This window comes from Gekko japonicus, unplaced genomic scaffold (assembly GCF_001447785.1).
Source record: "Gekko japonicus isolate JY-2015 unplaced genomic scaffold, Gekko_japonicus_V1.1 scaffold128, whole genome shotgun sequence".
NCBI classification, from domain to species: Eukaryota; Metazoa; Chordata; class Lepidosauria; order Squamata; family Gekkonidae; genus Gekko; species Gekko japonicus.
In genome coordinates this window covers 106086-132105 of record NW_015173126.1, presented here as the reverse complement: position 1 = coordinate 132105, position 26020 = coordinate 106086, and the positions used below count along the sequence as shown (strand labels likewise).

The 26020-nt window shown below is 39.4% G+C and overlaps 1 protein-coding gene across 1 annotated transcript in view; it reads right to left on the bottom strand.

Annotated features, from left to right (window-relative positions):
* Positions 1-26020, bottom strand: part of SRBD1 (S1 RNA binding domain 1) — a 212845-nt gene that overhangs the window by 85763 nt on the left and 101062 nt on the right. Inside the window, exon 6 of the mRNA XM_015421999.1 lies at positions 23884-23966. Within this exon, the coding sequence (XP_015277485.1) occupies positions 23884-23966 (83 nt within the window). The remainder of the gene's footprint in view (positions 1-23883; positions 23967-26020) is intronic.

Here is a 26020-nt window from a genome sequence, read left to right as displayed (position 1 = left end):
GATCTCGGGGACTTGTTAGATATGTCCCACTCTGAATATGGCAGCCCCGCTCCTGTCAGGGAGCATGAAAGTCGAGGGGAAACAGGGCACTGTGCTGCGGATAAGGGGAATGTGCCCTCAGAAGGGACCGCTTCTTCAGCTGTTGAACGGGTATCCTTTCGCACAAAGAAACCATCCCTTGGCAGTGAGGGAGGGGGCTCTTGGTAGCTGGTGATTCAATCCTTACGCATGTAGACAGCTGGGTGGCAAACCCACATACTGACCGTATGGTGACTTGCCTGCCTGGTGTGAAGGTAACGGACATTACATGTGTTCTAAATAGGCTGGTAGATAGCGCTGGGAAGGACCCAGTGTTCGTGGTACATGTTGGCACCAACGATGTGGGGAAATGCAGTCATGAGATCCTGGAGGAAAAGGCCAGGACCTCCAAGGTAGACTTCTCGGAAGTGCTACCTGTTCCACGCTCAGGGCCGGAGAGACAGGCACAGATCAGGAGTCTCAGTGTGTAGATGTGACGATGGTGTAGGGGGAAAGGGTTCAAGTTTGTTAGGAAATGGGATGCTTTTTGGAAGAAGAGGGAGCTGTACAAAAGCGACGGTCTCCACTTGTCCTGAGAAGGAACCAGGCTGCTGGCACTTAAAATCAAAAAAGTGGCAGAGCAGTTTTTAAACTGAATATTGGGGGAAAGCCGACAGGAGATGAAAAGTCTCTGGTTCGGGATAGCTCATCTCAAAGAGATGAAGAGGTAGCTGTAACTTCTCTACAAGGAAAAGGATTAGAATTGTCCACTGAGATGATGGACTGCCTGGCAAAGTTTCGAGGCAGCAAGAGGAAGATTATAGGCTTAACATGCATGGAAAACTATAGGTGTTTATACACAAATGCTAGAAGTGTCTGAGGTAAAATTGGGGAATTGGAATGCTTGGTGTTGGAGGGAAAAATAGACACTGTGAGTATTTCAGAAACTTGGTGGGATGAGGAAAATCAGTGGGATACGGTGATTCCTGGTTATAAATTATATCAGAAAGATAGGGAGGGAAGGGATGGAGGTGGGGTGGCTCTGTATGTCAGAGGGGGTATACAGTCCAGTAAGACTGAGAGGGTAAGTGAATTGTATTTGCTTCTCGAAATGCTACGGGTGGAAATAGTGGGCCCAAAAGGAAGCTTAACACTGGGAATTTGTTATCGCCCACCAGATCAAAAGATAGAGGAGGATTATAAAATGATGAATGAATTAAAGATAGCGGCTAGATGAAATAACTGTGTCGTAATAGGTGATTTTAACAACCCATACATTGATTGGGTCAATATGTGTTCGAGTCGAGAAAAAGAGATTGAGTTTCTAGACACTCTCTCTGACTGTGCTATGGAGCAGATGGTCACAGAACGTACCAGGGGAGAGGCGATCCTGCATTTTGGTCCTAAGTAATGCCCGAGACCTGGTGAGAAATGCAAAAGTGATTGCACCACTTGGGAACAGTGACCATAATGTTATTGAGTTTAACATTTGAATAAATAGGGAGTTGCCCAAAAAGCCATTCTCCCGGAAATCTAAAGAAATGTGTATTATGCAAGCCGGAAACAAATTTAGAATGAGAAACAGTTTAAAAATTGTACACAAATGTATTGCAATGCAGAAGCAGAATAAGAACAAATTTGAATATAAATGTATAAGGAAGTGGATTTTAAGGAGAAACATCTTATATTTTCTTATTATGAGATATATAATAGACTTTCCTTTGTACTTTGATATATCAAAAGTTATAGCAAGTATGTAGGAGTGACAAAATATGTAATATTGATAATGTAATAATGATGAAACTAATAATGTAGTTGCAAAATAGATCAGTTGTGAAGACTGAAATTTAAAATGTTGAATATAAAAGTATCTCAACAGAAATAAGGTGCATTGTAATTTATAGATAATTTCTTAAAAATAATAAAGGGGATGTTGTGTTAGCCAAATTGCCTTATTTCTTAATAAAAGTGGGAAATTATGAATATTAAATAGCAATAGGCATTAAATATGGGACCAATAACCTATGTATATGGGAGCCCACTTTTTCCAGAGCCCAGGAATAGACACTGAGGCTAGATGTACTAAAGCAATGATTTCTTTACTAAGGATTCTCACACATACAGTATGATACGATATAAAATCAAGCATACACACAAGCAATACAGATCTAGGAATTCAGATAGAAAGGTACGGAGATGGTTGCATTAGCAGGAAATATCACTGGTTGGGTGATACTTTACCTGTCTGACAAGAGGAGTCGACTCTGCAGTGAAAAATGGATAAAAACTATGGGAAGGGGTTGTGAGTTGGCCAGCAACACACATGGGAGGTTCCAAACAGCACTAAGAATGGAACCAGCAAATTAGGGTGGCGTTAGGAAGGTAGAAGCGAGAGAGAGAGAGCAATGGCTGGATGCTCTCTTTTTATACCTGAAAAAGTGACCTGAGGCTGATGCCTTGTTGGTCACATAGTCCCCAGGAACATTAAGAAACATAAACTGTTGATGGGTCAGGAAAAGGGATTAATCATTGGGCAACTGAAATAATGGTTAGACTAATAGTGACACGTGGAGCTGCGGTGGCTCAAGTGGTTAAGACGCTGAACTGCAGGCTGTGGAAGGTCGGTAGTTCAGCAGTTCGAGACCCGGGTGCCGCATGACGGGGTGAGCTCCCGTCTCTAGTTCCAGCTCCTGCCAACCTAGCAGTTCGAAAGCAAGAAATTGCAAGTAGATAAATAGGTACCACTTCAGTGGGAAGGTAACAGAGTTCCGTGCGCCTTGGTGTTTAGTCATGCCGGCCACATGACCACGGAAACGTCTTCGGACAGCGCTGGCTCTTCGGCTTTGAAACGGAGATGAGCACCGCAACCCTAGAGTCGGATTCGACTGGCTTTCGAGCAAGGGAACCTTTACTTTACTTAATAGTGATACATCTCAGGGGGAAGGGTGGAGACAAAGGAGAGAAAAGAAGAGTACTGTTCCAGCCCCATTGCCAGTAGTTGGTCTTAACAACTGGGTGTTTAGCAGCTGTGTTATCTTAATGGGTGGCTGGAGGATGTGACCGCCCATCAATCCCATCATGGAGTAGATTCTTTTGTTTAGGCTGAAGAGGAGTACGTGCTTCATTGGGTGATGTTAATTCGCAAAGGTGGGGGGAATGCCTGCGTGATGGAGAAGAGAGCTGTGCAGAAATATCCTGGTTCTCTTTGCAGAGCATAGTTTATCTTAGTGACTTGCTGCTGGTTCTGTGTGTTGAGGGGTCAGGGTGGCATATGGCTGCAGAGGTGCAGGGCGAGAGTCATCTGGTAGTCCATGGGTCCACATCTGGCATGGCATGCTGCTTCAGTACAAGGATCCCCTTGGCTGGGCACATACCTTCAGTCCAGTAGAATGGCAGTGTCTCATGGCTACCATTCAGCCCATGTCCTTAACTGACCTGTTTCACAGTCCAGCTTCGCAGTCATATTTCAGAGTCTTTAGAAACACTTTATAAAACGACTGCATTGCAACAGTTGCGGAGAAATATTTTCTGTTTATACACTCTGCAATATATAATTATCCTTGATATATACAATTATGTTATATAATCCCTCTTCTCATTTTTGTATCCCCTCTATACTATTAGTTTGTTTTCTAAAATTATATTTATGTGTGTGTGTATTTTTTTTTTTGGTGACAAAAGGGTATGCAAGGACAGCCTTATTGTTAAAAAATGTTTTGGTTAATAACATAAAAAGTCCCCCCCAATTAATATTACCATAGGTTAGGAGCCACAGAGCTTCTTACAAAGCAAAATATATATTTTTCTCATATAGGGTCTGGGTCCCAAATTCTGCTGAGTCTCCCCCTCCAGTCGCAGTATCTTGCACCACATTCCTTGCAATTTAGCCTAATGACATGACTGAGTAGCAGCTTGGGGGGGGGGGACTTAAGAAGATGGAGGAGGGAAAAGGCAGTAAATGTATACAACATGAGCAGAACTCAGATTGTGCTGCCAAGGATCTAAGCTGTATACAACATATATTTTAAACAGTAAGCCCACAGAGCAGACTCTTGTACTCTGTAAAATACTAGGAATATAATAATGATAATAATAGCTGTAGATTCAGGAGGGTAGCCGTATTGACCTGAAGCACCAGAACAAAGTTTGAGTGCAGTGGCACCTTTAAGACCAACAAAGTTTAATTCAAGGTATAAACTTCCACGTGCAAGCACACTTCTTCAGAGACATTGCTGAGTCTAATCTGTAGATGTAACGACAAATTATAATTTTTTTAAAAAAGCAGTGCTGTGATGTCCTCATGTGAAACTCACTCTCCCATGAGAGGGTCTTCCAGCCTTATTAAAGTGTTTTTATTTCAGAGAGTTTTTTTAGTTAAAAAAATTATTGTGGGCAGTCTGAGCTACCTCAAATCGAATTTTATTGCTCTTGGTTTTCTATGTTGTTTATCTGGTGGATATGTTTGGCTCTATAGTTTATATTAACAGATTCTAGTATTTTATTTTTAGTATTATAATCAGTTTTATAATTTACAACTAAGAATAGTTATTCCAAAGAGTAAGAAATGTTTTTGTTTGTAGGTTTGCTTATCATTTACAATATTCAAATTATTACAGTATTTAAAGCAAATGTAGAACCCTGGCAAGCAGGTAGAGCATATGCTTTCTACGGAGAAGACACTGGTCAGTTCCCTGATTGTAGGAAAGAACTGCTACATGGGACAAGACAGGGATACTGGCAGTACAGTGGACAAGTATTATGGTTGTAGGCAGAGAGGTGAGTATCCTTCTGGCCAGCCTTTCCATTGCTAATTTGGCAGCCATCATATCCTCCATGTCCCATGTTGACTGTAGGTTATTGAACAGACATCCTTAGAAACCAACATAATTTATTCTAGCATGAGATTTTGTGAGTCAGAGCTCACTTGTTCAGATGATATGAAGACAAAACCATATTTTAATAGGGAAAATTACAGAAGGGGGAGGAAAAAGGAGGGAAGTTGGGGGCAGACGGGGGCTTGGTACAAATCTTGTCATAAATCTTTCAGACATGAAACTGATCAGGTTTTTACCCATAACTGATAATGAGTGAGGTCAGATGTACCAGCCTCTGTCTCAGGAATGAATAAATAGATAGTCAGTGAAATGCTTGATTCCTGTAGCATATCCAGTATCGGTCTTGGCTGACCATGGGTGAATTAGGCCAAGTGTCTTGTGGTAGGAACAGGCTAGATAGTAATAAGTCTTCTTGTAGGCACTGGCTTCATAGTAATAGGTCAAATTGCATGTCCAGGCTTTACAGGGGAGGGGTTGGAGTTGCTACCATTTGTCTGGTTGTTTTGAGGCATTGTACTCACCTGAAAGGCACTGATTGCCCTGTTGTCTTTGCAGAAAATGACCTGAAGATTCCCCCCAAACAGAAAAGCAAAAAAAAATTGGCAAGGTTATCTATGCACTGGTTTATTGAAAGGTAGGAAGGTGGAAGCACTCCAAGTATCTAAAGGAATATTATGGGGTAAGGTGAAAAAAGAAAAAGGAGGTAGCATTGTCCTTCCTTTTCACATGCTGCAAATTGCTACTTCCACAGTGAGATAAGGTCTGCCCCTCACAATGCATGCTACTGAAAGCCTTAAGCTGGAGATGCTGGGAATGAATGGGCTCTCCTCCATGTCCCTTGGCTGGGAGGATAGCCCTTGGAAATATAGGGCCTTGAATGCTGTTCCCCTTGCATATTTGCCCTATTTATCCTTTTCGGGATTCATGTCAGCCCTGAAATACATTAGACTGAGATGCCCCGGGGGGGGGGGGGCTGATGACAAAAGTTAAGTTATATATTTATGTATATGATTTCTGATCATGCACCTGAAATCCCCAACTCCTGTGAGTGTGGTAGTGCTACAGCATTTGCCTCCCAAACCGGCCTCTTAGCCAGACACTGCTCCCTCCACCCCGGCTCAACAACTGGTCAGACTGAAAATTCTCTGATGGGAGAAGAAAACAGCAGCCGTCCCAAAGCCTGCATGAACCACTGCCTGCTCTAAGACTATAGCAAGTGCAATTCCCACTGTGAGACCATGGCTGGTTGGCTTCGCCCAGGCCAAGTGAACCCAGGAGCTAATCTTTCCAGTGAGCCTCATTTTTCCAGTCACTACAAAAGACTCCCTACTTACCCATTTCAGTGAATAAGGCCAGGCTACTCAGTACTGGTCCGACAAACAGCAGGTCGAGGAGAAAAGCAAGGGCAAGTAGGCTCAGAGACTGCTAAGATTTCAGGATTTTTTCTTCATGTAAGCATTACCTCTTCCCCCCTGCCAAGTGCATTCCAGAATTGTTCTTTATCCAGCCAAATCCCAAGAAGGGTTAAGAAGCTTGAGGCAAGCTTTTTGTACTAAGAGACTGAATAAATGTGAGGGTAGCCTCCTACCTTTATGTGCAGCACAGCCAGCCACATGCCTCATGCCTGCCCCCAACTCATCTAGGCAGCCAGCAGCTACCCAGATAGAGAAAGAGAGACAATCGAACCTGTTCAGGGGCTGCCAGAGAAAGTCAGCAGCTTTCTCTTATCGACTTTCCTCCATGCTGAATGCAATGGGACCCCCACTAAACGCCCTACATAATGTTAAAAGAACTCCAGCAGTAAGAGACAGGGAAGAAGTCTGTCAGAGTCTCTGGAGAGATATTGCCACATAGAAAGTAAGGGCTATTAGACCACCTTTTTAGCAGTAGTCATGCTTAGAATATTTAGACCCCCACCTTCCTGCTGTGATACAGAGAGTTGTGGTTTGAACATATACAGCCAGATTCAAATCCCCTTGGAGTCATGAAGTTACCAAAGTGAGGGCCAGTGTGGAATAGTGTTTAGGAGTGGCAGATTCTATGAGTGGCAGCCCTCTCAGCCTCACCTACCTTACAAGGTGTCTGTTGTGGGGAGAGGAAGGGAAGGCGATTGTAAGCCAATTTGAGTAGTGAAAGGTGGAGTGAAAGGTGAAAGGTGGAGTATAAAAATCCACTCTTCTTCCTCGTGTAAGCCAATTTGAGTAGTGAAAGGTGGAGTGAAAGGTGAAAGGTGGAGTATAAAAATCGACTCTTCTTCCTCATCCTAAACTATTCTAACAGGATCATTGTGAGAATAAATGAGAAGAACAGTTATTCGTAATCGAAGAGAGCTTTGGATTTGTGTTTTATAAACAGAAGCCTGCCATGCTGTATTGAAAACCACTGCTGAACGGAAAGGTAGTTTGTGCAACGGCATGGACTGTACCTGAAGGAAAAAAATCATAGTGGGCATGTCCAAGCTTCTCAAACAAACTAGTTCTTTGGATCCCAGCCTATGTAAATAATTCCTCCCTAAGAAATAATGAGCTATACAGCTTTTAATTGAAGAATCAGTTCAGATGCATCTCTGTATCATGGCTTTGAAACTAATAATGCATCACAGATCAGGTCCTTCCCTATCACAGAGCACCCACACATTTACATTGTGTTCCACCGTGATTCAGATTTCTTCAGGCTATTGGGCTCCATCTCTATTCCTATTATGGCCATTGCGCCTGGGTCATTGTACTTTTGAATTTCACTATTTTTGGAAGAAGATATCTATACTTCTTGACAAAGGTTTTGTCCCGAAATGGCTCATATAATCGGCTGCAACGCTGTTGTTAGCAGAAGAATGTAATGCCGTATTGCCATTGAGTGAAGAGATAAACAACTGCAGTGGCATTTCTGATGCCTTCATTGCCCAGAACCTGGCGCGAGCCAGATGTGGCGATTAATAAATCCGATAAATAATAATAATTGTGCCTTAAGTTTTAGAGAAGAGAATAATAGAATGAGGAGGCTTATGTATCACATTCATTGTGTTTTCTTTAAAACTCATGATCATTAGACAGTATTCAATATAGCTACATTGTCTTTATCAGCTTTATAGATAGAATTTGTAGTTCATATTGTGTTAAATACATTTGTAATTTCTTGTGGAAACTTTGTAAAGCTGTAGAATATACATGTTCATTTATATGTGATTGTTATAATCCTTTATTTCTATTACACTGTAGTTTCATGCATTAATGACTGGTATTTTTTGTTTCTGAGGAGTTATTCTTGTTTTTTGCCAGTGATTCCTCCTTATTCCTGTTTATTTAACTTGTGCATAAACAAGGCTCTGAATTGTATCTATAAGTTCTGGACTAAATGTTGGATTAAACTTTATTTACTCATTTCATTTTTATGCTGCATCCTCTCCTGTGTGGTCCCTGAGCGGTTTACAATAAAACATTAGACAATAACTTAGACCAAAGAAGACAGTGTGCACTAGACAATACGTGGATCTAGTTGTTATTCTAGAGATGTGACTGATGTGCATGCCCTAGGATAACTGAAAGAATTTATTCAGAATATCTATGAGCTCTTTTCTGAAAATAATTGTCCAATCAATTTATATTTATGGTCATTCCATTCCGAAGACTCAGAACAGATAAACAATTAAAAGAACACAAAATTCCTTCAACAAAAATAAATCCAGTTATGCCAAATCACAACTAAAAATTCTCACACATCTTCTGGCTTAACACTATGCCCCAGAAGTCAGGCCAAACATGTCCGAAATATTCTCATGCTTGGGTTTGAACGAGTCCCCTATTTAGACTTGTAGTGGTCAACCTCAGTTGAACTTGAAAACTAAGGAAATGTTTTAAAAAAATTAGATTGGCAACTGTCCCCCAGGCAGGGGATTCTGTAAGCCTGCCTGTAGTTTTAGAGTCATCATCTGGATGACAGTAATAAAGACAACATTCATCTTAAATAACCTTGAATATATGCAGTTGAGCAAATTTCAATTTGTTTTGATTTAAGGTCTCCCAAAGTTGAAGCCAACTTGCTGAAGAAAAACATTAAACTATCTATAACTCTGTGTCAACATATGATGCTACTGGGAATGGTAAGTGAATTAATTTTCCAAGGAAAATTAATTACTTATGACTTACAGTTGTAAAAGCAAACAACGTAACTCTGGATTAGGGCACATTTAATTTCTGTTTAGAGTAGTGATTAATTTAATTTCATATAATTCCTGGTATGTAATGCAAAGCAGAACAAAGATGAAATTTTAGACAATGACTGACATAGAAAAAAGTGTATATTTATGTTGGTGATCCAAAAATAAGGGTCAGAGATAATAAACCTAAGCAATTAAACAAGATATTCATTTCTTTGACTGTGTGCTGTTAGAGATACAAGCTAGTTGTGAAAAAGTTATATTAGCCAGATAAAAATCTCAAAAGTAAGACATTTTATCACAAGACCAAAAAAATGTCCATTGTATAAACATGGTAGCAGAATACAAAAAAAGAGTATGAATTTTAGCAATATTTACTGCATGATGAATAAATTTGTTCTACAAACATCACTGGATATTTAGTAAAATGCATTTCTTGATGAAACAGAGTGAAGCAGGAAGGAAGGAAGGAAGGAAGGAAGGAAGGAAGGAAGGAAGGAAGGAAGGAAGGAAGGAAGGAAGGAAGGAAGGAAGGAAGGAAGGAAGGAAGGAATCATTATGATTAGAAATTGTCAGCATAGTAATTTTCACTGAAAAATAATGCAGCAATGAAAAACTATCAAAAACCTTTAAGAGAACCCTAGCCAAGATGCAAAGAAGAGTCCAGATAGTTCTGTGTGTCCTATGGGGTTCAGACTTGTTTTCCTCAAGGCTTTCAAAGTTGAGGGCATTTCCGAAAAACTCTGGCTTAAGTTATGACATGTGTATCAGCTGTCCAACAAAATAAAGCAAAAATCTCCACTAGGCTCATAGAAGCCTTTTAGGTGCCTTTGAAAAGCTTTCTGGATTCTGTGCTCTTGGATCATCTGAACTGTTAGTCTGGCATGAACAAAGTTCCTAGGTATGATAAAAAACACTATGCAGTTTTTTCTGTGTATAAGTATTTATTGCACTGCATGTAGGCATAAGTAAACTTATTCAGTACAAACACGCAAAGATTTGAATACTGTATTTTAAAGAGAATTAAGCCATTCAATTAAAACCTTGTGAGAAGCTTGCAAATGAAGAGAGACAAAACTCCTATGTCTATTAAAAAACAAAACAAAACCCTTACCATAGCATCCCAAAAATCTTTTCAAAAATCCCCCAACACAGAAAACTATTTTGACACAAAAGATGGAATAGGAAGATAAAAGTTGGTATAGTAAGAATATAAGTTATTTCAAAACACTATGACTCCATAAAGTGTGACTGAACACATACAGTATTTTTTAAAGTTTTGATCTGTAAACTGTCCTTTTTTCAAAATAAAATACTCTACTTCCCATCAAAATAAAATCAGAGCCTTAATTCTTAGAGAAGATCTCAACTCTAGTAACATGGTTGAACTTTCTGCCTTTCTATCTCATTGTATGAACTATACCCAATTCTAACATTATATGTGAAAAACACCGTCCTCTGTTAATACCATCTAGAAAACCTTCTATATGAACCAAGCTCCACAAGTTTTGTTTTTTGCTTCCTAGGCTGAAAACGCTGCAGGTATGCTGAGCCCACGAAAACCTATGTTACAATAAATCAGTCTTTAAGGTGCTATAGAACTCTCTTAAGCTTAAACTTCAGGCCTCTTACTCTCTAAGTAATATTTGGTATTTCTTTTTCTGTTCACTTTGCCATATAAATTAAAGACATAAATAAAGCCTAAGACTCAAGCTGTTTTGTTTCATATACTATCAGCCCTAAAATATCTTATTCCAGGTAGGTTCAGTACTCAAAGATGTCTGGGTCGGGGCAAGTCATTACTGAATTTATAACAGAGTTATTGTGAAGCACGAATTTCACTCTCAGCTTCTTGGAATAAAGGTGTCATACAAACTTAATAAACAACATTGTATTAGGGAAAAAAGCCAATTCAAATATTACATAAACCTGAATCGAGCAGTTAAGGAATATATTTAATTAACTATTAATATATTTGATTAACTTTTTCTTTCTATGAACTTGCTAAATTTGCCATAGGCAATCTCAATTTGAACATGCAAGCAAAAACTTAACGGTGTGTTCTACAACCTCCTGCTGCATATTAATGAAATTGTGTTTAAAATCCATAATTTTAACATCATAATCTGGAGCAAATAGTTCTCCCCCCACCCAATGGGTGGTGAAAAAGTGTCATTAATTAGAATTTTACCCAGTTCCACTCCTGGCAATAACCATACCAAGCCAACATACCAAGCCTATATTGACCTCTCTCTTTGAGAAAATTTGGCAAACCTTTCACTAAGAGAAATTTCCATTGTTTAATGCTCACTTGTTGCCAACATTACTTCTGAAAAAATATCCCTGATGTCTGTACTGTGTATTTATTTTAATCAATATTTGCCTACCATTTTTAGCAAGCATTTTACATAAAAAGAAATTAAACTCCTATAGAACATTATAAACAATTCCCTATTAATTTTTAACAGTGGCTCTCTTTTTTGTTGTTGTTCCTATGTATACTGCAATGGCTATTCCTTCATTCCATATCCTCTTTTATCTTAGTCTAGGTTTCCTGTCAGATACCTGATGCTATGCTATTTCAAATTTAATAATGCAATTTAATGATGGGAAAGCAGACAACCATAATTTGGACTGGATGGGCCATTGGTCTGATCCAACATTGGCTTCTCTTACATTCTTATGTTCTTAATGCTGACTATGAAGAGCTCCAAGAGGACCCCTAAGAACATAAAAGGAGCCATGTTGGATCAGGCCAGTGGCCCATCCAGTCCAACACTCTGTCACACAGTGGCCAAAACCCAGGTGCCATCAGGAGGTCCACCAGCAGGGCCAGAACTCTAGAAACCTCTCCCACTGTTGCTCCCCAAGCACCAAGAATACAGAACATCACTGCCCCAGACAGTCTTCCATCTATATCTTGTGGCTAATAGCCACTTATGGACCTCTGCTCTATATGTTTATCTAATTCCCTCTTGGAGCTGTCTGTGCTTGCACAAACTAGGTGAGTGGGTGACAATGTGGCAAATGAAGTTCAATGTTGGTAAATGTAAGATGATGCACACTGGGACAAAAAATTCCAGCTTCAAGTACAGGCTAATGGGGTCTGAACTTGCTGAGACTGAGAGGGGAAAATATTTGGAGTCATACTGGATAGCTCAAAGAAAGTGTCAACCCAGTGTGCTGTAGTGGTGAAAAAGGTAAACTTCATGTTAGGGATTATTAGGAAAGGGACTGAGAATAAAACAGCCGACATTGTAATGCCCCTGTATAGATCTATGGTGAGGCCTTATTTTGAATACTGTGCACCATATCTCAAAAAGGACACTGCAGAGCTGGAAAATATACAGAGGAGGGCAACCAAGATTATTATGGGGTTGGAGCACTTTCCCTTTGAGGAAAGGCTGAAGAGTCTGAGACTTTTCTGTTTAGAAAAGAGATGACTAAGGGGGGACATGATAGAGGTTTATAAAATGTTACATGATGTGGAGAGAGCTGACAAAGAGAAAACTTTCTCCTTCTTTCAAAGTACTAGAATTCAAGGACATCCAATGAAACTGATGGGCAGTAGGTTCAGGATGGACAAAAGGAAATACTACTTTACATACAGAGTGATTAAAATGTGGAATTTGCTGCCAGAGGATGTAGTGATGGCCACAGGAATAAATAGCTTTAAGAGGGGATTAGATAGATTCATGGAGGATGTCTATCAATGGCTACTAGCCATGGTAACGGAGGGGAACCTCCACATTCAGAGGCACTAAACCTCTGAATCCCAGAGCTAGGAGGCAAGATTAGGGGAAGGCCTCAGCCTCTATGCCCTGTAGTTGGCCCTCCAGATGAACTGGTTGGCTACCGTGTGAGACAGGATACTGGACTAGATGGACCATTGGTCTGATCCAGCAGGGCTCTTCTTATTACGTTTACAACAAATCATTACTAAGTAAATGGAGTGATACATTTTGAAAATTCCTTTTGAAAATTCCTTTCAAATTTTATGTTCATTCTTTTTTTCTTTTCTTTTTTTTAAAAAGTTTCAGTGACCTTACTGCCACACACAATGGTGATGCTGAAATGTGCATGGCATATTTTAAAGTGCAGCTTACCTTCTGGATTGCAAATATGCTTCAGCTATGCACCAGGAGGAAATATCACAGCAATGGTAGTTTGAGAAAACATGAAGAAAGCATGGGGAAACAGCAAAAAGGAAAAAGAATGGGCAATGAAATTGTCTGCAAGTTCGGAAATAATCTGCTGCTATTTGGAGCCCAACCTGTAGCAAAAAGACTGCATGGAAGTCATTTAAAATACTGTTGCACACAAAAAAGTCTTGTAAAACCATTATCATACAATGCCATGGCACACACACCTATATTATAAGGCATAAGTTGATGTGCTTCTATCACCCTAGTACAAGTACCCTTAGGGGGCAAAAATGTAAAACACCCATTTTGTAGACAAACTGCACATTTTAACGTTGACAGGAAAATTCCACAAATCAGACCACTGAATGATCATTTCCCTGCAAACTGTGTGGTTTAAGAATATCTAAGCAAATGGCACACTGCTTGCTGTTCACCTCATAAATTAACCACCTCATTTCCCTCATCACAAAAATACAAAGCACCCTCATACATATTTGTTTTAATAAAAGTAATAAAGCAAGTCCAGAAGTTATAGTTGTTATGACATAATCACACCTTAGAGATTTAAACACCACTCAGCTGCACATCATCCCTCAAAATCACTTTTTGCAGGCAAGTATCTCAAGACTACAGCCTTCTACTGTACCTTAAATACTCTGTAATGCTATTTGTCTCTAATACATAAAACAAAAGTTCCAAGCACTAAGCAGAAAAACACAGTTAACAAAAAAACACTATTAGTCAGTTGGCACACACTGTTCCCGACTTCTAACGTAAACACAGCAAACTATGTATCTGCTTTATATTCAAATAGAAACAGAAATAAGTTGTAAAAGATTTTGAATGCCAAATATCTTATATCCTTGTGTAAGTGTATGAGTGGAAACAGACTGCCAATATATCTTGTTTTTGTCTTTCAGGTGCAAGTTTTTTAGTATTTGGGATCAAGATCTACAACTGTGGTAAAACTATCAACTGTTTTTATGGTGAGGTTGGGTTTTTTTTAAGCTCTGGATTTTAAATAATAACTTTTAATGTTTGATGTTTTTATTATGTTTTATTTCGTAGGCTGCCTCAGGCAGGTTTACTAGAAAGGCAACATAAAAATATTCTAAATTAATTAATTAAAAAGCAACAGTTTCTCTGGTGGTGTGTAGATGAATCCTTATGCCTGTGAAAGTATCCTCACACATACATATTCAATGAATTTGAAACTGCCCTAGATGTAAATTTAAGTAAAAAATTGTTCACATGTGCTTACAAGATTTCCCCAATTTTGGAAAACTTCATCTCTAATGTTGGGATTTCCAAATTTTCAGATTTTCTTTAAGAAAAAATATCTCTCTTGGTGTGTTCCTTCTACATTTAAAAAAATCTTAGTTGTCCTGTCTTTTCTTTTGCTACCCATTGAAACAGAGGCTGTGATCAGAAATGTTTGTTTGATTCGATGTTGTTGCTGTTGCCCTATGAATTTGAAATGCAGGTTCAGACAGCAACATCTGTCTCCCATTTCCCAGTCATCTGCACCCTGTTCTCACCCACCTTCGAGTCGGAGTTATTTGACACCAGGGAAAGTCTGGTCTTTGCGGATGTCAGCGGTTTAACTCTGCATTTCCTGATGTCTGATCAATCCATTGCACTGTCAAGCCATTTGGGAAGTCAGATCACACACTTCCACCTGTGCACCATTTTTAAAAATTCAGTTAGCGATGTGCACATAAGCAGATCTTCACATTTCTATATTGAGCTGTATGATTCTGCATCCAAACATTCTGTCAGGATCGGGAGCCCCCGGGGGAGTTGTTTGTGAATGACAAATCCTCCCCAAACCCCTCTCTCCTGATTTTTGGGGTTGGAAAACTATGGAAATAGTCCCCAGTTAGGCTCCCATATAGGCAGGAAGCCTGGGGAGGCTGGCATCCCTAATTCAGGGAGGCTTGGGTAAAGCTGGAAAAATTAAAAAAAATTCTGCTTCAGAATTGCTGTTTGAGAGCATTCCATGATTGACATGATTAAATGTACTGAAGTAAATGGAGCTACTCTCATGTAAATCTGCACGATGCTTACACTTTCCCCACCCCATGTATTCCAAGGAAGAGAGGCAAAGGAGGCTGAGAGAAGCCAGCTGTCAAAATGGAGTAGTGCTTCAAATGAACACTTCCATGCATGTATGAAAGACAATTTTTAAAAAGGATGCTGCCCAACCGCCCACTCCATGGTTACCACGCAGCAATAATCTGAATGGTCAACCATGCAATGAGCATGTGGTGAGGCGAGTTAAGGGTGGCATGTTTGGACAAACCTCTCCAGAACGAACAACACCAGATAAAATAGAGGCGTGACCAGACTGCGCCAAGCCTGTTGTGTGACCACAGCCAAACTAAGTTTCATTGTTGCTTTTTCTATAAGGTGCCTGGAATGTAAGAATCTACTTTCTATCATTTTTCACTTTATGTAGCAGCTATTTCTATGTGTGCTTACATCTGCACAATCACACTGAAGTTCATTTTTTTTAAAGATGGCATTGGTGCACTTAAATTTAACCAGGTATTAAACCTGGAGATATTACATTAGAAGAGTAAACCAAGTATTAAATAAATACAATATATAACAGGAACATAAAATAGGCAAGAACATTATCATAGGCAATCTCCCAATTGCAGTTAAAAGCAGCAAACTCCAGGAAAGGCTGAAGAACAATCCTAAGCCCCATCATCACTGCCTCAAGCAGGTCTCTGAGGAGGCGGTATATAAATTTTCTGAATAAATAAATCACTCCCACAAACCCACTATTGTGGGGAAGCAACTTCCCTCTGGGCTGTGGTTGTGGTATGTGTGTGAATATTGCAAAGATTTGGGCATGGCAGATTACACATTTGTTTCTCCCACTCACAGCCAGCTGGGATCAATACTGTGAAAGCAACTCCCATACAGTAAGAGGAGAGAGATGGAGAGGGGGGAAATGGGCCTCCCATTCAGTAATTTTTGCGGGACTTCCAAATGTACTCTGGTGATCACTGCCTTAAGCTCTTTTTCTCCACCTGCAGAGTATCGTAATATTCCTAATTAATGCTCAATGTATCTAGCTAAGGTAGGGTTGCCAACCTCTAGGTGGTGGCAGCTGGAGATCGCCCAGAATTAAAACTCCTTTAAGACCAGCAACATTTTATTACAGGTATAAGCTTTCGTACACTTCTTCAGAGGGATGAAGGGAGGGTGGGTGGATGGATGGATGGATTCTTCTGACAAGCACAATTTACATTGAGATCACCGTGCTCTGCTGTTTACTTTGAGACTTGCAGTCACATATCCACAGGGATGATACAAACCCATAGTAGCAGAGACCCCCTGACTTAGAAGACCTAATTAACATCCTACCTCTGTCGAAATATGACTAGCACAAATATCTGCTTCCTACTGGATTTTTGCAGGAGACAAGGTACCGCTGCTGCCTCCTGTATAAAAGGGGTAATGTGCGGGAGAGAAACCAGTCAGAAGAAGGAAAGGTAGTAGTTACAAGATATGGCTGGATAGAAAAGCAAACCAAAATGTGTGGACCCCTGAATGCCACAGAATAAGTATGAAGAAAAACGTCAAAATGTGCTGTTAAACATTACATACAAGACATCCACAAATGTCAGTACTCCACAGAAATTTTTACCAGTATGTCACCCATATGTACTCATGTCAGTCATCTGTTGCTCACTGACAGAGTAAATAATAACAAAACACTCAATCCTATTCAAGTTTACAAAAGTTTCCCATAATCCTGGGAGAACATTACAAGTTCAGTGCCCATGAGGAATGGCAAGGGAGGGGAAATGTCCCCTTTCCCTTTACTTCATAGTGAGGAGAAATTATACTTTGCTTGTAGTATAATACTGCAGTGTTGCTTGAGATAGGTTCTGAGATTTTTGTCTTACAAAGCCTGCCTACCTGCATTCATGCCTATCACCAGTTTGGCCCAAGCCTAAAACTCTTAATGCTGATGGGAGAAGAAAACTTCCATCCCAGGTCAGGAGAGAACAACTCTTGGCTTCCCACTGGGATCCAACTGTGAAGACCTCGCTACAATTTAATGGGTTTATTCATAGCACTAAATGTCTAAAGAATTTGGTGCAAAAACTCTGAATGGAGTCTATATTCATATGATAGCAATAGAGGCAGGACACAGGAGGATATTAAAGGAAATCTCCCACTGACAATTAAGGGGGAAGCAACCCTTACAGAAACAACAGCCCCCTAACTTTCAATAGGTTATTTTAAGAAAGTGGTCTCAAGCCCATTTCTGTCAATCTTGATTTTTTAAAAAAGATACCAACATGCTTGCCTGTACAGTATCCAGTTTCATTTTGGAATGGTAAAATACCCCAGAACAAAAATTTTGAAAACAGAAAACTGCACATTTAACTACCAAGAGAAAGGCGGAAGGCCAGAAAGAGGGCAAGAGGGGATGGCATGGTATTACCCACACTGTATTTAAACTTCACATTAGGTATTCCAATTATACTTTATGAAACCCTTCTTTGATCAGGACCCTGGAGCAATACATGGAAACTAGCGGGGATAAATTAGTTCAACTGTTTTCCCTTAAGGAGCCTACATATAAAAGCATTATTCGCAGATTTTATTTGACACAAAAAGCTGCAGTTACATCTGGAATGAAGTATGCTTCCCTTCTGGGGTTTCAAAAACTATACACATTATCTCTCCAATGCTTAAAGGATGTTAATTCCCCAAATGTGCTGAGAAGATTTCAGAGTGTGGAACAAAAGAGGAATGTGTTACTGAAGGGATTTTCAAGTTGTTTACAAATACAGCTGGTCAATAAACTGCACAAAGGCAACTTAAAAATGGTGTCTATGAGGGGTCTTGCATTTCAGGCATGGGAACTGCTGCAGGGCAGCTTCTTCCCATGCCACCAAGGTAATGTCAGAAGCCTCAGGTCACAAGAAGGGAGCCTTGCTATGTTGCTGTCCACACCAGCACTTGGTGTCCCAGAAACTGGGACAACAGTTCTGGCAGGGGGAGAAGCAGCAGTGCGGGCCTCGAATGTTCCATGCATTTTGAGAAGCTGCCATGGCACAAAGAAAGCCCCTGTAAGACTAACAGGGGCCTTTTTTGTGATGAACACAATATCTCATTTGAACCGAAAGCATCCAAATGTATTGCATTAATACACAAAAGTTTTAAAAAGCTAAAATAGTGATCCATTGGGATACTTGTAGTTAACTACAATTTTATAGTAGGCGTATGGCAAAACTTGATTATAGGCACAGATTTTAGCATCTTGGGAAGCTCAATGTTTAGGCTTTTGTAAAAAGGAAGCTTCTAGATTTTGAGACATTAAAGCATCACATCAAAATAATGATGGTGATGATTCTTTCTTATTTTACCTCATTTTTAATTTTTTTATTTTATTAGACTTTTAGCCCTCCCTCCCCTGCACAGCAAGGCTCAGGGTGGGTAACAAGAAGTTAAAAACAATATCATAAATTATTTGTTAAAAACAAATTAACATAGCAACAAATCAAAATTAAAACCAGATGGCGACTTAGGCACTAAAAACAAAAATTATCCAAAGTGAGGTTGTATAGTCGGTGTGTCAGTGCAGTCTGGTACAGTGACAGAATGGGTGGTGGGGAGAGGACTGGGAAAGGCCAATTTAGATGACTTAACTGCCTCAGCCGTATGCCTGGTGAAACATTCCTGTTTTACAGGCCCTGTGGAACTGAATCAGATTCTGGAAGGGCATTCTACCAGTCCGGGCCAGAGCCAAGAAGGCTCTGGCCTGAGCTGAGGCTAGATGAATACTTTTTGGGCCGGGAACCACGAAAAGATTATTATTCATAGAGCACAGTGCTCTCGGGGGTACCAGGAGAGATGGAGAGACGGTCCCAAAGACATGTTGGTCCTAGACCATGTAGGGCTTTGAAGGTTAAAACCAAAACCTTAAATCTGATCCCCTATTCAACTTGGAGCCAGTGCAGCTGACAGAGCACTGTTTGTATGTGGGCTCTAGATGGAGTGCTGGTAAGCACACATACCACCACATTCTGGACCAGTTGGAGTTTCCGGGTCAGTCTCAAGGGTAGCTCTGTGTAGAGCTAGTTATAGTAGTCTAGTCCGGAGGTCACTGTTGCTTGGATCACTGTGGCTAAGTTGGGGCGAGACAGGAAGGGAACCAGTTGCTGGACCTGGCACAGATGGAAAAATGCCAGTCTGGCAACATATATAATCTAAGCCTCCATTGAAAGGAAGGCATCCAGAAATACTCCTAAGCTCTTCACAAGTGGCCTTGGTGTTAATGGCGCACTGACAAAGGCTAGAAGTTGGCAGCCTGGGGTCTCCTTGGCTCAGCCACAGAGCCTCCATCTTTGATGGAGTTAGTTTCAGCCAGCTCTGCTTCAACCAATCAACCAACCACAGGCTCTAGGCCCCTGGCCAGATTGTCTGGGGCCACAACAATAGAAATCACACTTTTCTGATGATTTCAATGAAGAATGTACTAAATTGGCAAAACAATTTGAAAATCAGGGTTATCCCCAAAGGATTATACACAGTGCTATAAATCGAGCTCAACAGATAAACAAGATATGGACTTATTAAAAATGTATAAATACCCCTATGACCTGTGCCTTTGGCTGATGCCGTAAAAACACCGGCACATGGTCAGTGATATTCCAGGTTGTGGGAACAAATCTTTTATAGGTTTGCGGAAGACTAAAAGTTTGAGAAATATACTTATCAGATCAGATATGTCTCCAATTAGAGATAAGAGCGCAAGGTCATCATAAATGTGGATCCTGTTCCACATACCCACCACATGCATGTTCCACATGCCCACCAGAACAAAAAACTTTGTATTCCTGAAATTGGTTTTGAAAAGGATCTATCATATTTTACTAGTTGTGCTACCAAACGGGTAATATATTTATTGAAATGCTCTTGCCAACTTTTGTATATAGGTTCATCTACACATTCAGTTTGGGCACACATCATTGAGCACAGGTCTCGTATCAGAAATCAAATTATAGAAGCACCTCTTGTACATTTCCTGGAAATGAAACATAAACCTCATGATTTTAAGTTTCTTGTCCTGGGCAAGTATGAGTCTCATCCGTATGACAAATCCAATATTCACAAAATACTGTTTTGTAATGAAGCTTTCTGGATTCACAGACTCAGAACTTATACTCCATATGGTCTCAACCAGAATCTAGAGCTCTCATTGTCTGCGATATGAGACTATGTTCCTTTAAAACCAGATGGAACAAGCAATACAATGGTAATACACAGCTGTAGAGCATCATAGGGTTGGAGTTAAATACTTTCTTTAGCATGTCAAAAGGACAGAAACTTTACCAATGATGTAGAACTCTTGAAGATTAAGTCAAGATAGAATGTGTCGATTGGTGCCCGTTTGTTAAAATTTTGAATATTCTGATTGGTGAGTTAATTTGGAGAATGTATTTTTAATGCTCTTCTTGTTTATGCAATGATTTTGCTATTTGTTATTCAGACTACAATAGCCTATGGTCTTCTTACAGAATTCCTTTACTACAAAAGGCACTTTCAACACTGGAAAAACGGTTCAATGTTTGCCTTTTGGAAATTTTCTGATTGATGCCTGATTATATAGAACTGTGGAAGTTGCCATAAGGGATTTGGTAAGCCAGCTGGATAAGCAGTATTTAATGATATTTAAAGGTATTAAACAAGGCTGAGTATATATTTGAAAAATAGTCTATGCCTTTTTGTGTGTATACTCTAGATTCTCAGTACTTACCTGAGGAAGATCTCATTCTTGAAATGAGTGACCTATCTTGAAACCATGTCAATTGTTCTTATTCTTCAAAAGATTTGGACTATTCTTATTATGTGGATGTTTGAATGTACTTTTATAAATGACATTTGTACTAGCATATGGCTTTGAGAAAATTGAAGTGACATTTATCTTGTAGTAACTGTTTATGAACTTGATATATATTTGAATACATATAAATAGAACACTTACAACAAAAATATATACAATTGTATCTATTTTGTTAAGTAATTTATTAACTGTATTTAGCATTCTTGCTCACAGTGATTTCCTCTTTCAGATTGTCTGGGGCCACATTCAACCGGCCATCCATCAACAGATACAGCTGGGTGTCATCAGCATACTGGTGGCATCCCAGCCCAAACCTCCGTATCAGCTGGGCGAGGGGGTGCATACAGATATTAAATAACATTGGGGAGAGGAATGCCCCCTGTGGGACTCCGCACACCAAAGGCTGTCTCATTGAGACCCTCTCCCCAAATGTCGCCCTCTGTTCCTGACCATGGAGAAATTAGACAAACCATTTCAAGGCTGTCCTATGAATCCCCACGTTGGCGAGGTGGTGGGTCATTAGGTCATAATAAACCATGTCAAATGCTGCTGTGAGATCAAGCAAAAACAGCAGTGCTGACCCACCTCGATCCTGGTGTCTAAGGAGGACATCTTTGAGGGCGACCAATGCTGTCTCTGTCCCATTGCCAAGGCGAAAGCCAGATTGGAAGGGATCAAGGACCGAGGTGTTATCCAGGAATACCTAGACCTGTTCAGCTGCTGCTCTCTCAACTACTTTGCCAGGAACAAAAGATTTAAAACTGGGCAATAGCTGGATGGATTTCTATAGTAAAATTTTGATAGTAAACAGATTGACTGTAAGAAACAACAGTGGCACAAACTGGGAGAATTCCCTTCAAAAGCCGCAGAGAAATTGATCTAAGTCATAAATCAGAATCTAAGACATAGCTCCAAGTCAGAACTAGGTTTCCAACAGAAGAAGAGGCCTCCCAGAGACTGTGTTGTATAGTGATTTGAGCATCAAAGAAAGACATGAGAGACTCAGGCTCAAAATGGCAAGGTGACTGAAAACTGTATTTGTGGTCCTGTTATTTGTGGAGGAAGGGTGGGATAAAAGTGCATACTCCAATGGATTATAACCATGACTAAGGTCCAGTGGATTACAACCATGAAGTGGGGTCAGGGATAGAGCAGCTGCTTTACATGCAGAATGTCCCAGGTTTAATCCTTGCCATTTCCAGTTGTAATGATCAGATATTAGGTGATGAGAAAGACCTCTGACTGAGATTCTGGACAGCTGCTGTCAGTCAGGGTAGGCTACACTAACTTTAACAGACCAACAATCTGACTCAATAGAAGGCAGCTTCATGTTCTCATCTGTACATGAAGTCCACCATCTCTGATTATCTCCACATCTCTGATTATCTCCACATCTCACCCTAATCAGAGCAGAAAGGTGGGGTATACATTTTGTTAATAAAATAAATAAATATTAAAATTTTGGTTTGCACTCCCAGATGATCTTATGGAGAAGTCTTTCTCTTCCTCCAACTTTTTGGCTGAAAACAACGACATGTGCTTAAAGAAAGAAAGTCATAACAATTTAGTCCTCTTTCCTGAGCCTTGTTCTGTTGCCCAAGGATAAAAAAATCTTTTGACATACAAGTCATGCGATTTGTCTCATAAAGTGGCACTGAATGCTTTGGCGATTCCAAATTTCTTTACATCACTGAACATGCATCTTATACCTTCTGGGGTGATATTTTTCACTTAAAGACTTGTGACAAAAGGGTTTTGCTACCTAAAGGTATTATCTGTTCCACAACATCACTGAAGAAGAACTAGTATGACACATTTGTCATCTTGTCCACCCCAGAGTTATTCTTTCAGCACCTTAGCTCCCCAACAGGCCTTTACAGCTTTTAAAACATCAAAAATGCTCTCAAGGGACTCTTGTCAATGTTCTAGACAGTGGTAGCAGTAGCATATCACATATGCAAAGACTCTTCACTGTCTTGATCATGTGAATCATGAATCCAGCACAAGAAACTTTGCTAGCTTATTTTGGTCATTTTCAATGACAAAGTTCTATAACTATTTTTTTAGAAAGTAAAAATCTCTCTGCTTTGCTAAAAAGAGTAATCTCCAAAAGGCTTTTCTATATGCTTCCAAGTTAAGTGAGATGCTTGCTTATTATTCTGCAGTACATCTACATGACTGGAATGAGACCACAAACTATGTTTGCTCAGTACAGCATTTCACTTCTACGCTACAGCTTCCTTTCAGGAAAACCGTTCCTATTGTGTAAAAGTGCTTAAAATGTACATTTTTAGCAACTGGTTTATTACAAAGGATTCCACCCATTTCAGATAACCTAGAATTCATACATAGTTATGTTTTCCCCCAATTTCAAGATCACTTGACAATCCCAGTATATGGAAACAGATATATTTGTGCATTTAATCAGTTAAAAGTTAGTGAAATAAACACTTTTGCAAATAGTAGCTGGAGAAAGACAAGGGCACAGTACAACAGCCTCACAGTGGAGAATCAATATCTCCTAGCATTTTCCCAAGAGAGCTTAAAAACCCACATTGTTGTAGCTATGTGAAAGAGAGAAGGCTTTACAGATCAAGTTACCAGCCTGATCTGATGTTTTTAATAGACAATAAATCTGGCTACAGCCATTGCTAAGTCTCAGTCGCAATCGTTAAAGCCAGAGAGTTTTTAAAGAAAAAACCTGCACAAGGAGTTATAAATATTTATTACCATTCCACAAATCTTTTAAAGCAGACATATAACTAGTTGACACTTAATTACCAAGCAGAGTTTCAGTGTTGCTTCATATCATGTTGGATTATGCATAGATTAAAATGATCTGCATTGCCTTACCTGGTACATTCCAACTCCAATGTGTTTGGGCTCAATTTTCACTAGCTCAGCTAATGGGTCTTGTACACGTCTAGCTATGGAAACTGGGGGGGGGGGAGAGAAACAGAGAAAAAATGGTGTTCTGTGAAATGCAGGACTAATGTAAGTACTTCTACTATGCTTTTTCTAGAGTTGCTTGTTTTCATTTTGTCTTTTGTTGCATGAAAAACAATGCCCCGATTAAGAGCTGGAGAATAATCTATTACATATGCAAGTAATGTAAACTCATCAATGCACTTTGAAATAATAGTTGATCTCTTTGTTGTCAGCCTTGTAAACGGAAAAAATATAACAACTGCGTACTTTTAAAAAAATTAAGCAATAGCTTCAGAGAACAAGACGCTACAGTAGCCATGTATTGATAGACTCTGTTAGATCACTTCTGAAATCAGCTTTAATTAGATTAGGCCAATTGTGTGAACAGCTGTAATCTTATATTTCATACTGCATTTTGTACTAAAGTCCATGCAATGCTTTCTAAAAATGACCTTGCAATGTTAAAAAGATACAATTAGAACACAAAAGGCTTTTAATTGAATTAATTAATGCAATGTTGTACATTGATTAATATTAGCTAAATTAATTAAAAATATGAATTGTTTTTTCTCTTCCCTAGTCTGTGAAACCATCCACTGTTGATTTTTATAATAAGCACTGTGCATACATATCTTGTACAAAACCAATTTTCATTAGAGTTGAAACAATTATTGCAGTAGATAGCTTCAAAATTAAAAGTTTTATAATATACTCGATAATCATTATTATATCTGGTTTTAACCTGTGTATATACATTACACACAACACACACACACTATGTGAACAGTACTGTTCAACAGATGAACACTGCTATTAGCTTCAACAATTTTTGTGCTCAACAGTGTACACATGGTCAAATACAGAAAAGCTTCTATCTACATTCCAATTGTTTTCCTAGACCTGGATATTTTATATTTACACACACACCACAAACACCTCACCGTAAGTTCTCAAGTATCTGCACTTTGATACAATATATAGCACATACCATTTCAGGGCAGCAAAATATTCACCTCTTCTAAAGGCAAATATTTCAAAATCATTACTTTAGCAAGCAGGAGTCACTACTTGGTGACTGCCATTTTCTAACGGCACACCATCCTCCTCACTGTTTCAAAGAGCAAACTAGCTGCCCTCCTGTGCAGCTGAGAAACAAAGCAAAAGTAGGCCACTCACAGACAAGGTATGGACCTCCACATACTTTTGGGACTCCTTAGGTATGCAGAAGAATATGACTTTGGAAATTAATCAAAAGGGGGGGAATGCCCCAAAGAGAACAAAATACACTTCAGAATGCACAAAATATGTGAGCAGCCAGTTAAAAGAAAGGGGTGGGGTGAGAGGAGAAATCAGCTTGTTCCAAAGCCATGAGAGCTCAGTAAATCCTGCACAACTCTCACATGACTTTAGCTTTTCAAATCTCTATTTCATAACCAGTTTCCATGTATTACATTTTTATCTTGATTTCCCTCCATATAGCTCAAGATGTCACACATGGTTTCCTTTCCCTGACTTAAAAGACGTAAGGATTAAGCGATTTTGAATCATAGTTAAACACAAGTCTGGGCACAAACTGTTTATCAATAGATGAAGAAATATCTAATTAGTTAACAGAAAATATTGAGGAAATGAAAGGGAAAGACATTAATTAAATTGAATTGAGGATCACATTGCACAGGAAGAAATTTCTGTATGCAAGTCTCCTTTGAGTAGTATGTTTCATACATAGATTTTGAAATGTGTTTATCCCATATGTACACATAAAGCACTTAGGGACAAATATTTTATTTTCTTCAGTGGTAATAAACCTAAAGTTTAAAAAACGTTTTAAGCATAGCAGTTTTGTTCCTGTATTGAATTGAATTAAATCAAATTAAAACAGCATATCAACAGTTGAAATGTCACCTAAGAGATCCAACAGTGTCCTTGGATCATATACCTTGCTGTTGCATACAAATGCGGATATTCAGGGCATGTCTGAAAACAGCTTTGTCAAGGTTCTGGTACACTGATGCGGTTAATCTGGTCCATACCACAGTATACACACAGAAAGCTGGAGATG